Source organism: Blennius ocellaris, assembly GCF_963422515.1.
Source record: "Blennius ocellaris genome assembly, chromosome: 4".
Classification (NCBI taxonomy): Eukaryota; Metazoa; Chordata; class Actinopteri; order Blenniiformes; family Blenniidae; genus Blennius; species Blennius ocellaris.
The window spans coordinates 6499234-6516302 of NC_137653.1; the positions used below are offsets into that span (position 1 = coordinate 6499234).

The window sequence follows — 17069 nt, forward strand, 5'->3', positions numbered from 1 at the left end:
TGATCCACCCCCGGGAGAGAGGATGGATATGTTTTTTTTTTTTAAATCAAAAAGGAACAAGAGAGGGGATGTTTCTACCAAGGTCTGCTACCTTCAAATCAGAGGAAATTGTCACACAAAACGTACGACTATAACTAACAAAGTGAATGAATCAGAAACTGCAGTGACTTTAAGTTAAAATTGTTTGTAACTCCACAGGCAGAAATGCTTTGCTGCAGATAGATTAATCAGGACTTACACTTTAAGAAACAGAATTCAGATCTCCAAGCAACACCAGTGAGTCTGCAAGGCGACTTTCACACTACATGCCTGTGCAGCACAACAGGCCCCAACTTGCACAGATGAGGTGAGGTCAAACACAGAGAGAAACAAAGAGGGAGTCGGCAGATCTGTATCAAATTTTCAGAGGTATAACCGCAGTTTGTGACGCACCACTGGCGGTGCGCATGGAATTGCAGACACAGACTAAAGTGCATCGGAGTGGAGAACGGCGAGAGAGTTTGATTGTTAAATTTTATTGTCCACTACCACAACCCAGACAGGATAAAAGCTTGTCAGGTAACACTTGCTCATACGGGTGCACAGACATGTTTTAATTTGGAGGCCGGCCATGCTGACATGTATCGTCTCCGCTCGCTAAAAGCACACAAACACACTCGACTGGCACTTTATATTTAGTGGAAACGCGGCTACATGCTCTGGAGTTTGTTTCAAATGCAGGTGAATCAAAGAAGTTGTATTCCAGCGTGAGAAACAAACCATCAAAGCTCCCACATATTGTAAGCACACAAAGGGAAAACGGCAGCAGCCCGGTGTCAACCTGGATTTTAATTGATGGCTGTTTCTCTTTCATTGTACACACTGGAAACTTTTTCAAAGCCTTTGTTGAAACAAACTTCTGTCTTACTGGCTTTTATGTTGAGTCGAGAAACAAGAGTACTCTCGATTTTTTCAAAACCCTGCTTTACCTAATTATAAGTCTCTGATTCAATCGTTCAGGTGTCAGAAATTGTTAAGTGCCTCAAGATGCAGTTTTCAGAAATGTAAAAATACCAGTGTCATGGATGCTAGGGCTGGACTACTTTCCTGGACATTGTGCCGGCTTAGTCACTGCTATGTCATTATTTATAAAAGCCACTTTCGGAAAAGCTTTCTTCATATTTATGAGTCTAAATTAGTCAGAAATATAGAGCTTGGGCTAGTCCTGAGTCCTATGAGTCATTGATGTCGACAGTCGTTAAAGCTTAAACACAACAAGAAGGCTTTCGCTGTCCTCAAGCTGGGAAACAGTCTGGAATTTCACACTTAGGAAAGAATAGATTGATGTTGGGCTTTTAATGAAACTGCATCGTAACTCTCTGGTGAAAGCTATACATGTCAAGCATTGTTTAGATTTGAAGCGAAAATATTTCTGGTGGTACAGTGTGGCAGTGTTCAGCACAGCCTCACAGACATGCATCCATATCTTGCACGAGTTCACACTGATTCTGTGTGGGTCTGTACGGAGACGCTCGTGCGATGAAGAAATGTGATGAACAGCTGACCTATCCATGTGGGGGGGGGGGGGGGGGGGGACTACCTTCCACCTCATGTTATACTCAGGTACCTTTGACCCTTACATGGATGAAGTGCAGGTGGACGACATACGTACGGTTGGTTTAACATTTCCTGCTACCTGCTGGTAACTCAGTATTATTCTCATGGTGGGAACGAAGTCATCACTTCACAATCTGTCAGATTTTTTATTAATTATATGTATTTTATTGAGATGGCGAAGCCAATCATAATTGACTATAAGACTATAGGTGGCCATTCCATCATTTAGACTCACCAGTTATACTCCAAAAATATATGTTTGGGCTGTGGTAGAAAGTCCACATGAAAGCTCAAACGCCACCATGTCACAGCGATGGAGTGACTCTGTATGTTCTCCCTGAGCATGCATGGACGCTCCAGCTTTCTCCATTAACCAATAGCAAGCTTGTTAGTGTAATGGGTAAATCTGAACTGCCTGTCCTCATCTGTCTCTGTGTGTGATGGATTGGAGAATGAATTTCACAACATGTCTGTAGGCATCAGCTCCGAATCCTCCACAACCACAGTCTGAAGACAGCAAGGTCTATACAGTAGGAGAAAGCCCTCATGTGCAATTTTCTGTCCTTACGTTCAATAAGCTTATTTTATCCTTTCACTCTCTCTTTTAAAATTGTTTTTCGAAGCAATAAAATTTTGAACCAATAAAATCAGACATACTCCTCTTCCCATCTCACCTTCGTCTTTACTTTATTGGACTCATTTATAATCTTCCATTGCTGCATGTATTCGTTTTTTCCCAGTGTTCTGCATGTCACCAGTTCATTTGATCCAGATTTTTGATCTTGTCTTTTGGTGGGTACTTTGCCGTAGCTCATCCTTGTACTTTGCCTTTTTCCTGGTGGAGCTTTTTTCTGAGAATCGTGACAGTCGTTATAATGAACCAATACAAAATGAATGCTTTATACATAAGAAATGAATCACAGTTTAACACAGCATTTTAAATAGACTACAGGGATTTGACCTCAACCCTAAAAACTGCAATCAGAGAGGAAGAAAAATCTCTTTTATCCTATTAAGGGATAAAAATGTAGAAATTTTGGGTTTTTTTTTTTCTTTTCCTGAGCTGCTGCTGAAGAAGCTTAACTACTAACAAAACACTTTGCTGGAGAAAAAAAAAAAACAGAGCAGGTTTGACAGACTCATAATACACAATCACACTTAATCAACAGCAAAACTAAGGCAAAATGGGCCGGCTCACTGCGAGACAGTCATTTATAATTACCATCAATGCAAATTAATGTAACTAAGCCAGCAGCAGCATTAAAAAAAAAAACACAAACAGCAAAGATGCCGTCCACAAGATCTGCAAGAATGCAATAAAACCTCATGATTACTGATATTTTCAAGATGACACTGACTGAACAAAGACAATCACATGACATTAAAGATATTAGTATATGCCACATATATTTTGAACTTGATTTGAGTTGAAGCGCAGCAGTAATCCCTAGCATCTCTCCTCTCGAGGGAATGAACCCCTGAGGGAGGAAAAGCTGTAGTCCTCAAACGTCAACAGCAGGACAGGCTTCAAGAATAACTATGAGCCCTAAACTAAAAAAAATAAAAATAAAAAAAAAGCTGCCCTCCTGACACAGATCTACGATCTACTGTTCGCAGTGTTATGAAATGGTACAAAAGCAGAAACGGTAAAAGCGAGAGTTGCAGCAGATTGAGCAAATACAGAGAGTAAAGAAGTAGGTGGCATTTCTTTTAGCTTTTAAATACACAGCGCTGTTGTCTTGTATATTTATCGCGGGGATAAATCGTGACAATTAAGTTTCATAACATGTTAAAACAATCACATAGACATGATTGATAACTCACACATTTATATTTAACATACTGCATATTACATTCGTGTTTTAAAGAGGCAAGTTACAGGGCAGTTTGCAATGCTCTTGTGGTAACTAGAATCCCTTCCATTTTGGGAACAAACAGTTTCGTCTTAATAAATATTCTCCCGCTTGTGCGTTTCTCTATACGTTTTACGTCACGCACATCTGACAGAGAGCTTCTCCAGCACCAGCTGCTGCCACTCATCTCCAGTTGTTCCTTCTATAAACAGTTTTGAAATACTATTTTTGACAGGAGGTTGCTGGAATGACTGAAAAACATTATGAAATTGATGTTAATTAGCAGATGCCACTTTGCATCTTGATTTCGTGGCGTTAATCAACAGTCAAACACATGTTCTATACGATCCATCCCACACAAGCATATGTTAGCATCTCTAATTTCAATCAGTATGATGAGGGCGGGTACATTATGGGCCATGCAAGTGTTCCCAAGAACACTGTAAATGCCAACAATTAATCGATTGAAGCATGTGTGTGGAAAAATGTAGATATTTTAAGATATATGTATCTAATTAAGGGTTGCAGCGTGCTGGAGCACCATCCTCGTTTGCATCACACGAAAAGCAAGATACACACCAGACATATCAACATGTTAACCCTGAGAGGCAAATTCAATTCAATTCAACTTTATTTATAGAGCACAAAATACAACGCAGTCATTTCTCTGCACTTTTATAGAGAAGCCATCATATCATCATTACCACGCACACATTTAGAGGCAATTTAGGGTCAGCAATTTACCCAACAACATCTTTGAAATGTGGAAGGAAGCCAAAACATTAAAAAAAAAATGTTAAAGTATGTTTGAAGATGGAGAACAAGGTAACTCCACAGAGAAAAGCCTTGGTCCAAAATTCAACCTGTGTCTGTTTAATGTGAGGCGAGAAAGCCAACCACTAACCCAATTCATTAACTTTATAAGGGTCAAGTTTATTACATTGCTCAACCTGAATAAAAAAAGCAAAGATTGGCAGGATTTGATGAGGAGATGTGAAAAATGTATTCTGGGGACGAACAAAATGAAATCAAATGCCGTTAACAGTCCTCGTAGTAGTTGCCGTTTAGTGCAAGTAAATACTCTCACGTCTTCCTCTTCCTGAACATCCCAACTGTATATTACACAACAGCGTTAACCACAGCTGTTAACAACCAGGGCTCGTCCATCTGTCTCCTCCCTGATGCCTGCCCTTCATCAGTTGGGACGACTGTGTGAAGCCGTCTGTAATCAGATTAGGCAGCGACTGGGTGGCTGGGCCTCTGCATCCACCTATCGTCCCATCCCACTGTGAGCAACATCTGTGTCATGTGGAGAACCATGTGCATGCTGCTAAAGAGACAGATTAACTCCACTCGTGTGTGTGTGTGTGTGTGTGTTCTATATTGTGTATACCTACATCTAGTTACACCCACATATTATGGGACTTACTTATATGCCTTACATGACTTACAAATATTATGAATCAATGTATTTTTCACAAAAACCTATATCAGGACAAGAGTTTGTAGTTAGGAAGGTAGCAACAGCGGCGTTCAAATTAAATTGGCAAGAAATGACATAGGTCAACACGATGTCAGCAGTTGGCATGAAAACACAATGCACTCTCATTAGAAAGCACTACAGATTTGCATTTATAATGCATTAGGGTCCTGTTATGTCTCATTTTTTCCACAAGATGTGACATAACTGAAAAATACCTCAATGAAAACACACCCTGAAACATGTCCATCATGCTTTGCCCACTGTGGTTTTGATAAGGAAGCAGAGTTACAGTTCGAGACGTGGGCAAAAAATGATTTTGCAAACTGAATTTTATATCTAGACGGCTGTAAGAGTGAAGCAAATTTAACACAGACTTTCTCTGTGATGTGAATGAATACTTATACTTGAGAGATACAAACTGAGGCAAAGCAGTGAAATACTCGCAAGCAGAGCAATATATAATGTTAAGTATGCGCTAAAAAAAAGTGTTTTTGCACTACTGCTGCGCTTATATAACACCATCCTCAGTGATGTATTTTTGATGCAGGCATCATAACGTTAAACAGGGGCAATAATAAATTATTTGTGATCATAACAAAATGTGACGATATCTGAATAGAAGCTGCAGTACAAACTGTTACAATAAGCACAGGCTTAAATAAGATATTTAATTCTTGAAAAAAAGAGGAGAGGAGAGGAGAGGAGAGTTAACTTGGGTCAACACTTTTAATGTCATTTGTCATTGAATCTTTACGGAATCAAAATCAAAGCAATCTAATTCAACATCCTCACTTTCTGAAGTGGCATCATGCCGACACCGCAACCGAAGTCAAAGTCGCGCAAGATGCACTTAGATTATCTCCCTCTTGACAGAGGGGCACAAGAGAGGACACATCCTGACGATTAGGAAGCGCAGAGATAACCCTGAGACACTCGTGCTGTGCAGCCTGAGGAAGCCCACATGGACACTCGTCACCTGGTAAAGGGCTCTACAGCCACTCAGACCCTGCCGCGGCCTGGCCTGCTCCATCCTGTTTCAACCCTAATGTCTCATTGGCATTCAGTCACACGCCTGCAGCAAGCGGCGAATGGAAAGCTTGGCACCAGCTCACCGCTATTAAGATTCTACAAAGCCAGCCGTTCCCCTGCCGCCACAAGCACACAGCGAATCGCACGGCCAAGGAATAATAAAAGAGCTGGGGGGAGGATGAGCCTAACAGCTGGGCCAACCAGTCACACAGCCAAGACACAGTGACAGGAAAAGGATTTGGGTATAAAAATTGAAAACTCTGCTATTCATAAAGTTTATGAGGGTAACAGCTTGGTTTGCTACTCCGGCTTCCGTATGTACATGGAGTGGCTAAAATCAGTGTGAGCACATAATCGCACTGGCCCGAGTCGCTTCCCCCTCCATCCCACCTTCCGTCATCTGCAAAGCCATACCGTGGCCACTTCATGATGAACCATATTACTGGCAAGCCTCCCATCACGAGCCGCAGAGATAGCGCCCCGCCGGCCTGCCGTCACCCCCGCCTGTTTATGTGTGCCTATCAACATCCCCCCAGAATCCTAAGCTGCTTACTAATCACCCTCTGAAAGAGCAAACTAATTCAGATGTCAAGGCCCATTACCTATGAGCTGTCTAGGGGTGACCTGAGCCCCCCCTCCATTTCACAGCGATAAACACCAGTTGGAGGATAACGCACATCTGGAAGGTGGGAAGTGACACACTGGCCAAGGCTGCAATCGCAGAAAGCAGCAGAAGAAGGAAGCCGGGGTGGCGCACGGCGACTAATGCATGCAAGCAGTCATCGCTGCATAAAGATAACGTCCTTCACGTGCGGGGGTCAGTCAGCCTCCGTATGGCTGCCGCGCCTCCGGTAAAATAAACAAGCCTCTGACTCCTCACCGAGAAGTGACTCTTCACCAGCCTTCTTCTACAATCTCGAATGAGACACTGAGATGAGGCTCATCCAGAAGATGACCCGCACCACAATCATCCAGCCTCTTATGCCTCCCCCCCCTCCTTCCGCTTCCATCCCAGATGCAGTTTCACATTCACAGGATGTGACTGATGCTGTCAGAGGAAGAGGAAGGTGATTTTTTCAAATTGCAACATCATCACAGAAAATCATATTTTGGAAGATTTTTAGCTCCTGGTATGATCACATTTTCACAGTTCGGTATAGGTTTCTGTGAACTCTAAGAGATAAAGTGATACCTTTATTTGTAGACTATCTTATGTGACTACCAGGTCCTGACAAGCTTGTAGACTTTTCCAAGATAAATATACAAGTAGTACATACAGTACTTAATACATTTCAAAAATCTACGGTATACTGAATTACAGCCTTGTGTTATATGTAGAAAAAGATCTCACGACCACAATGTTGGTCAGTTAGTACAGAGAAAAGCGGTCTCAACAATATAGGCAGAGGGAATAGTAGGTAATAAGGGCAAATAGGATGCAGGTCAAAGCAAAAATAACCACTTTTGGTGCCCATTACTCCTCGTCTACTCAGTCAGGAGTGAAACCCACCTACCCACTCTCATTCACTAACTGTTCACTATTAGAGCAAATAACATATAACAAAAATGTAACAAATGGTTCCAGAACGTCCCAGTAAATACGCATTTATGGAGCAGGATTACAATTAGTCATTAAATCACAGTATGAGCGCTGACGCGCATTTAAGATGACAATGGAGTCTCTAATTTGAACGAGGACTGAAGGCACAGCTGAAGTGAAATCCCCCAGAACCTCCCACTGATTATATATATATATATATATATATATATATATATATCCCAGTGACTGTACTTATTGTAAACACCTGAATGCTATTTGTATGCTTTCTGGCTTTATGACTGTACTGAAGAAAATTCAATTACAGAGAAAATGATTTCACGTGAGGATGCAACTTCTCGTAATGGGATTTTTCTATGCAGCATATATATATATATATATATATATATATATTAGCTGGGGAGCCTATTGTACTTTGTTTGCTTCCCCTCCTGTATTTCTGTCACACATGCACATAAACACGGACAAAAACTTGCACTCGTTGCTCATTAAACACTATCCTGATGACCTGCACACCCTGCTGCCTCTGATGCACTGGGCAATGGGCCATTGTTTTCCTTTTATTTCACACAAAAAATGGAGACAGAGATTTATTTGAATGTAAATAAACACAAATAGATTGGAAAATATCAACGTGCAAAGTTTTACCTCATGTAATTCTCCGCTTTGGCAGATTACAGGTCAATATAATATAAATATACTGTATTATGTACTGTAATAACACAATATGAAGGCCACACTACAATCCAAGCTTCAAAGGCTTTCTCGGTGGAGTTTAGAGTTCTTCCTATTCTAAAATTAAAAAAAAAAAAAACCTTGACGAATATATGACGTTTATCACATAACTCTCTCAAACCTTTTACAACATGTGTTGTGTTTTATACCATTTATATTCAGGGTAGAACATTTTGACAGTGGTTAAGCAGTTGCCATTGATAATGAGAATAATAATTCCACCATTGCCAATCTTAGTTAATACATGCCAAAGCGTATTGATTTCTACACACTAACCGAATTCTTCATCGCAAAGTCAATCAACATGAACCACTCAATTATCTGAAAACGCACAGGTCCACCGGTAAGCAATCTCATCATGCATGCCGTTTACGTTGAGACTGGAGCAGGTGCTGATTAAAGTGGGACTAATGAACGAGGGCTGTGAAGTGGGAGTCCTGCAGGAGTTTATCAATGTCGTCTACCTCTTTACTGTGATTCAACCATCACGCGCACCCACATGCACCCCAGTGTAGAGTATTCAGCTTTAGTATAAATGAATTATTGAGGACTTGGCGTAGGGGTGGGAGCAACTTTACGCTTGTTTTGTTTTGTAGTTGCATTACGCCTCTTCCTCCTCCTCCCGTTATCCCCCTCCAACCCCCAACCCCACATAAACACACTGCAAGGCATGAGCGAGTAGGCTCCCAGCTCTGATGTGATGGGACGTTGGCAGTTCTGCTTTGCTGTGGCATTACAGGGAAATTGATGCAAAAATGCACCGATGGAGCTGTAACATTTTTTGTTCTTCCTTAGAGAAACATACACTGCCATTTCAAAGCTTCATATTGTGTCTTCATGCATCTTGCAAAAAGTGCACAACTGCAAAGGAAAAGCACATTTTTGTGAATTTGCTTTTATCATATTTATTTTTCAATCATTTACTGTTTGTACATTGTTGTGTCTACAAAAAATATTTCGCGAGATTTTTACAACTTATCAATTGCAAGGAAATGCTCTTTTTGTCAAGTTGGGAGGATTTTCTTGAGTGTCATTTCATTAAGCTTATTCCTACAAATAGATGAATGAACTCAACTGTCTTCTGGGTTAAAAAGAAAAAAAAAAGAAATGATGATTACGTTCAAGGGTGATGACTTGACCATGGTTAGTGTCAGTTAGTTTTGTGTTAAAAGTTAATGAAAGGGTTAAATAAGTGGTAGTTATGGAAACTGAGGCAGCGGTTATTGTTATTCAAAAGGTTAGAGCATATAGAAATTAATGAAGATCAATGCAATGTCCTTATGAATCATATTTTCCCCTGCAGCCTGAGAGAGAGAGAGAGAGAGAGAGAGAGGAGAGAGAGAGAGAGAGAGAGAGAGAGAGAGAGAGAGAGAGAGAGAGAGAGAGAGAGAGAGAGAGAGAGAGAGAGAGAGAGAGGAGAGAAGAGAGAGAGAGAGGAGAGAGGAGAGGAGAGAGAGAGAGAGAGAGAGAGAGAGAGAGAGAGAGAGAGAGAGAGAGAGAGAGAGAGAGAGAGAGAGAGAGAGAGAAAGGAAGAAGGAAAGCATCACTTCACTACAAGGCTGACAGATGCCTCAGGCACATACGGGAGATGTTTGATGAGAGTCACAGAGGACAAACAGGCTGTATATCAACAAAATGCTTTGTTGGGTAATATAGTGAAAGGCCAAACAGATACAAAAAGCATGAGGTGGTTCTATAGGAAAAAAAATGGAAGATAGACACATCTATCCCATGACCTGGTATTTTCTTCTAAAATCACAGAAGGAAATGGTTGACCAAAGTTTTAAAGACTTTGGAGTTTATGACTATAGTAATAGAAACATAAAGCCCCATTTTACATTTACAATGCATGAAAATCACCACAGTCTTTATGAGATTTTGAAAGATTGAAATCAACCTTGCGATATGATATCACTCAGACTGGATGCGTGCGAGGAAAGGAAGTGCAGAGAGAGCAATGGAAGTTATTAAGACCTTAATGAGGTGAGGTTAGAAGGTTGAGAATATCCGGTGATGGAGCGATACTCCTGCTAATCACCACACTCGGATGCTGTGGCAACTGTCCTGCATTTACTGCGTGACGGTCGTGCTCAAGTGCTCCGAAGCAGCACGAACTAAACACTTGTTGGATGATGAGTGCGGGAATATGTCCGCATCCCCAACGCCAGCGGCAGAATGGGACCGGCTTGAGTGTTTTCTGACGTGCTCCTAATCTCTCTGATAGAGATTAAGTAGTAAAACTATCGGGGGGGGGGGGGGCATGTGAGTAAGCTTCAAAGTAAATCGCTTCCAACTTTTACCGTTTAATTCACCCCCGAAACTGCCTTTAAAATGAGCTCAAATAACACCACATGAAAACCACCTGCCACATCCCAAACCGACATCCGTCCATCCTGTATCCCGCCTTATCCGACTCATGATCGCAGGGCTCTGGAGTCGACACCAGCTGACTGTGGGTGAAGGTAGGGCAAACGACACCAGTCCATCACAGGACACGCACAGCAAGACACAGACAACATTCACACCTACTAATTTGCATTGACCCATGCAGGCATAGGAATAACAAGCAAATTCAGACCAGGTTATGCTCACTCTCACAATGTGTTGATAAGGATTTCATTTAAATTGTTATCTTTGACAAAACAAAAAAAGTATTTTCTGCCTGTTCATACTGACTCCTGGGACCAAATGCAAATTGAAATGACCACATATTGTATATTCTTTTCACTTTCTGAATACAATCTAACTGACTTCTTGGGTTTTCTCAAAGATTGTCATGTAATGCACAACTACAACACTATGTGAAATGAGGATACATAATTCCTGGTCGGAGTCGAAGCCGCTGCAGTTACCTCATCATAAGTGGCAGTGCAGTTGTTAATGAGGCAGGAAATCTGATAAGAAGCAAACTTGCGGCAGTTACGTACAAACACAAACGTGTGAGTCACTCCTTTATATTTGTATGTTCCACATCAATCGACCGACTCCTACACATACTATCGCCTCTCCCATAGAATATAGAGCCGCTCTCTGCAAACATGTGACTTGACTGAAAATCGCAGCTTCAAAACAAACATACCAGTCGAGAACAAATCCATCTCCATGACAGCTGAGCGACGTCATGCAATGCCGTCTATAGCACAGATAGAACTGCCTTCAGAGAAAGTGGACTTTGAAATGGGATCGTTTCATCCAGTTTCCACCATACAACACCATTTCTTTTAGCAAAAAGATAAACGTTCTCATTTGAAGAAATCCATAGCGTGACCATCGTGGCTGTCGGCTTTTGTAATGTTTAAGGTTAGGCTGCTTTGTGCGAGTCCAGCTGAGAGTGAAAATTCTTTGTATCGATGACTCAACAACATCTAAAATAGCGTCCACATTGTGAACGAATATGTCATTTAGCGTGACGATTACAGTTTCTTTTAAGGTATTTTTATACCATCTTTAAAAGGGACTATAGTGGGACAAACAAAACATCAGAAGAATTTGTTTTTTTTTTTTTTAAAGTCATTGACCAAACTAAAACTCTGCAATATGCTTACGAAAAAAGCAGTACAAAAATACATCCCTGTAGTTGATGGGTAAATACCTGCTGGCAATGGTCCTTTGCAGGTTTTCAGTGGCGCTGTGGTGCTTTATTAAATACAACAGCAGGCTGATGCAAGATTCTGTTTATATTTCATATCGTCGTCTCATTGGGGGTTTTCCAGGGTTCATCTTCTCTCTTTCATGCTACCTGCATTTTGAATTATTAATGACAGCAATATGAACTCACTACCTCACAGGGTTTATTGTAAACATTGTAATCGTCTAAACTATGTACCTATTTCTGCAACCAACCGGGCCTTTCATATTTGTGGCACGGTTTGTGCAGAAAACATTTGGACAGCAGATGTTTTTCTACAGGCAGATCAAACAAAAGCAATTACGAATCACCAAGAAGACTAAAAGTAGCCACACAAACGTCAGGAAATTATCCAATGCCACTTCGGTAGGATCAGTATCGAAGCCTAAACGGATCTTAGCGAGACAGAAACACCATCAATGTCTGAATCTGCATTAAAAGAAATACATCCGCAATCACATTCACAACTCGCCAAAAAAAAAAGAAAAAAAAAAAAAAGGGTTTAATCAGCTTGAAATGACTTTGTTCTGACTTCAGCGCAAGGGGAGCGGAGTGTCTCAACTGCTTCATTCAACAGATTGTCAGAAACATCTGGAAGGCAGGAGTTGATGTCTCGGGTTATTTGACCGGGCTCGCTGGGCTGCCGTATTCCCACTCTCACTCTCAATCCCCATTTGTTTTGCAGCCGACTGCAAATCTCTTCCGCAGTGACAAAGCAACGCCTGTCAAGAGGATGATTCCATTGAGAGGCACTTTCTGATATGAGAGGTGCATTAATGTGATTAACCCACACTCACTATTGCTGTTTGATACAGGGGCTTAGAGGCTCATGTCAGCCTGCATTCTTCTCTATTGGCATGATCAGCAGGTAATAGAAAAATGTGCTGCTGTATAAGCAGAAGCGTTGGAACTGTGATCAAGAGCCGGCAACAAATTGTTATCAATAGCAGAATTAGTGGAGCTTTGTAAAAACTCAATTATGTGATTTGACTTGAAAATTAAAACACAATTAAGAACAAAATGAGCCTCTGAAACTTAGCAGCTCACAGGATGAGATGAATTATGCCGTTCTGCACGCTTAATATGGTTTCATTATCACAGAAACAATTATGCAATATTAAAATCAATAAAGGTGAAATAACCATAATCTTGTTAGCCACACACCAAGACATGTTTGAATATTCCATTTGATTACCATTTCATTTAAACACACCTGCAATCTTGGGTGATTACTGTCAGATTTCACAACTATTTCTGAAATCATCATACCATCGCTTACCCCCTGAGGCACGGGAAGGAGCTTGTTTACATGCATTTCATATACTCGCACAGCTAATATTAGTCCTCCAAAAGACAAAAGATGCTTGTTGCTTTGTGTACCGAGTGTGTACTGCAAGATGGAATTATTCATTTGATGTCAGAGTCGTCATCCGTTCGACTGTGTATAAATGGATACAGGTTGTTCGTATGTTTTGATTGTGCAGTGATTGAAGCCACAAACATATGGGAGGCGCTGGAAGAAAATATCTGTGCGGCAGGAAAGGAATTCTGAGTTTCCATTCAGGGAGCTTTTCATCAGGCAGCCTTTCCCGGTGCTTAGCTGGGGGTACAGGCAGAAATAGATTTCAGCAATGAACACTGCGCTTTTAATAGAGCCATCTTGCAGCTTAATCAAAGTTCCCAGGGAAATAAGAACATCCACATCATGGTATATTGTGAAGTCTTGGCGTAGGCTTAGTTCGGATTTCTTCATCCAACGGTACTAAAAGAATACGTTTTTGATTATGCATGTATATGAATGACAACTCATGGCAGCCCTTTGAGAATATATGACATTCAAAAATAAGATGTAGAAAAACTATGTGAACTGCTGTGTGCAACTCTTTCGTTCCGATCAATAGAGTCAGATAATAGCCCCCATAGAGAGGAGAGTCTTGCCTTCCATCCTTCTGTCTTTGACTCAAACCCCCATGTCTGCCTTTTGCATCTCACCGCGCTCTCCATCTTCCTCGCCGACTTCAACCCCAGCTGTCAGCAGCAGCAGCAGCAGAGACCCACCAGCTCCAGAGGGCAAGGCAGGCACAGCACACAAGACGATATTGGGGGGGTTAAAGCACAGTGGAACATCTGGTGAACCCTGGGAGTCCGTCCGCTGCTGCTGGCCGCCATTATGTCATAGCAGCTTCCTGGGCTTCCTGGTAACAGCTGATCCTCTAGGCCCGCTGCCTCCATCAGAGTGGAGAAAATCCACTCACTAACTCAATTATGCAAGAGGTGTGAATTAAACATGAGGCTACCGCACAGGAACGTATACACACACAGCGCAAACGTGCACACATGCACAAACACGTAATCATACAATACAACAACTCCGCCTGTATACTGATGCCAGGGGGAATTTGTGAGATCTTTGTTTTTTTTTTTTCCCCCTTTTTGCAAACAGAATATTGAAGAGCATGTGATTGAATGAGAACATGGGCATCTAGGTCAGACGGGTAAGGATGACAGTGAGGAAATGTGTGATGAGGTTTTTTTGCCATTTTTGCCACCTATTACTTCTCTCTGAGCTTTAAAGAGCAAAAACAGAATCGCGTGGGAGTCGAGCCTGGAGCCAAAGGCAAAGCTGATTCTCTCTCTCATTCCCTTCCTCTCTCATTCCCTACCTCTCTCTCTCTCTCTCTCTCCATCCCTTTTATTAATCATCCTTGGTTAGTGGGGCAGGGAGCATGGTGTTAGGAGCTCAGGGAAGTGTAGGACCATAAAATACACACACCTTCATGTGCAGACACACTAACAGGCAGCAGACTCATAAATCTTGGCAAAAAAAAAAAAAGTCTAGTCTTGTTTGCTTACAAAACATAAGAAAAAAAAACCAATAATGTAATATTAAAAAAGGAAGGGAGGCTCTCGGGGATGACAGCATTCACTTGTAGACAAACATACTGTAAGTACACACACACACACACACACACACACACACACACACACACACACACACACACACACACACACACACACACACACACACACACACACACACACACACACACACACACACACACACACACACACACACACACACACACACACACACACACACACACACACCCTTCAGGGATTCGGGCTGGAGGTAAGGGGTCTCAGCTGCTGCTGATGCTGATGTAACCTTTTCAGCCTTTCAGTCTCAGTTGCTATTCAGACATGTCTGCTCCAGCGTAGTCAATGTAAGGCCAACGCTCCTTTTCACGTACGTCGAGAAACACAAAACCTTTCCACCAGCACCACTAAAATCCAACTTAAGGACACTAATGTTGTGTCAGAGCAGCAGAGGCAACACTGAAGCCATCGCAGATGTTTAACAGAGAGCTGGGGACACTGACGCTGGCATCCTTGGAGAGCTGGATTATGAAATACAAAACAATGGGACACAATACAGCAGCCACCCTGACTTCTGTGGCCAACCAGCAAGAGAATAGCCTGCACAATGGAGGACATAATTAGGCCGTAATGTAATGCAAGTGCACTTAGCTTGGCTCCAACTGGGCTGTAAGCCATTATTACCATTATCACTGTAAGATCTCCCTGGAAAGCCAGATGGAGAATTGGCCACATGGTATGGAACAGAGGTGATTTTTACAGGTCTGCTATATGCAGAGGGATGGAGGATGCAGTTAGACTCATTTTATTGACTTTTGAGTTGTTTTAAATCTCTTCAATCATGGACATGGTCATAAGAAAAAAAGGGGGGTTTGTAATCAAAACAGATGTGCAGTGTATTTTCTGAGTTGTGTTCAGGAGATGTGATCAACAGACAGGCACCTGAGCCCCCCTGCTGAGCAAATATAACTTGTGCATTATCGTGAGGGTTGTTGTGTTTTGCTGGCTCGTATCAAAACCATCTTACAAACAGACGGAGCTCGGGTGACAGCAGCAGCAGCAGCAGCAGTGATGGCAACAGAGCGCAGACGAAGACGCACCTGGTTTGACGGTCTTCAAGCGGATCGGCTCCCGAAAGTGGCGTATGACAGCCAGGGTGTCGCGGTTTGTAAGTCCACTGACCGGCGTCCCGTTCACCTCGAGCAGCACGTCCCCGTAGTAGGGGAGCTTCCCGACGTGGCACACCAGCACGTCCAGTTTCATCTGGCCCAGGTGGGGGAACTGTCCCAGCTCCGCTCCTCCGAGGACCTCCACCACGGAGCCAAAGTCCCCCAGGTTCCCCCATGACACGGCGCACTCCACCACTTTACTGGACCAGTGTTTCTTCTTCTTCAGTGTCCGGGACATTTTGATCCTCTTTGCCACCAACTGACTGATCTAAACGGTTGCAGTCGCCTCAGCTTTGCTGTTGTTAAATGAGCGTGAAGTGGCGCGGCCTAATAAACCCTCCCGAGTTGTTCTCCCGACCTGCTGGGGATTTCATCTTCCTGACATTTACGAGGCTGTTTTTCACCCGTTGAATCAGCCGCTGATGTCTGTCATGTCACGGCTTTACGCTCTGCTGTGCGTGCAGTTGCCTTGGCTGCGATATTTCCAAGTGCTCCCTGTGCGTAAAACACAAGAGTTTTTAGATGAGATCGTTTAAAAAAAAAGAGAGAGAGAGAGAGAGACAATCAAGATTTGATGTTCTTCATCCCCAGCCTGGACACCGTATCCCCGGCTCTTGGTCTCTCGAGAAGCTTTTCCGATGCGAAGTAGTCAAAACAAAATGTAAACAGACAATATTGTACTCACTCGGCGGAGGACTGTGGAGTCACTGTCGCTGAAATGTGGTGCGTCAACGAGAAATCCCTCATACCTGTGGGCAGGCTAAGAATAGAGAGACGGGCGGTGACGGCAGCGGCCGGGGCATGGAGCTGAGATCCAGCCCGCAACGACTAACTTGAGAGACGTCTGCGAGACGTCCGTCTGCTACAGGTCTGAACACACCTGGCACCGCCAAGAGAGATGCTGCCAGCCTCCGAAACGCCCCTTTTACGCGCAGCAGCGGCGGCGGCAGTGTTTCCCAGACGCTCCTGCTGGCTCCATCCTCCGGTGTCTAGGGGTATTAAAGACATTGTCACCCCCAACAATGTTTCCTCCAAACCTATTGACATATCATTAATGTCTGGGAAAGATTGATGTCAGTGATCATCTTTAAATAAACCAATAAATACATAAATGAACGTCTTGGTTTTTTTTTTGGTTTTT

The 17069-nt window shown here is 42.6% G+C and overlaps 1 protein-coding gene across 1 annotated transcript in view; it reads right to left on the reverse strand.

The window, feature by feature from the left end:
- magi3b (membrane associated guanylate kinase, WW and PDZ domain containing 3b) overlaps positions 1 to 16753 on the reverse strand; it is a 122193-nt gene extending 105440 nt beyond the window's left edge. Inside the window, exons 1-2 of the mRNA XM_080495825.1 lie at positions 16614 to 16753; positions 15860 to 16423 (exon numbers count right to left, since the gene is read on the reverse strand). Coding sequence (XP_080351951.1) covers positions 15860 to 16166 — 307 coding nt within the window. The 5' untranslated portion in view covers positions 16167 to 16423; positions 16614 to 16753. The remainder of the gene's footprint in view (positions 1 to 15859; positions 16424 to 16613) is intronic.
- Between the last annotated feature and the right edge of the window lie 316 nt (positions 16754 to 17069).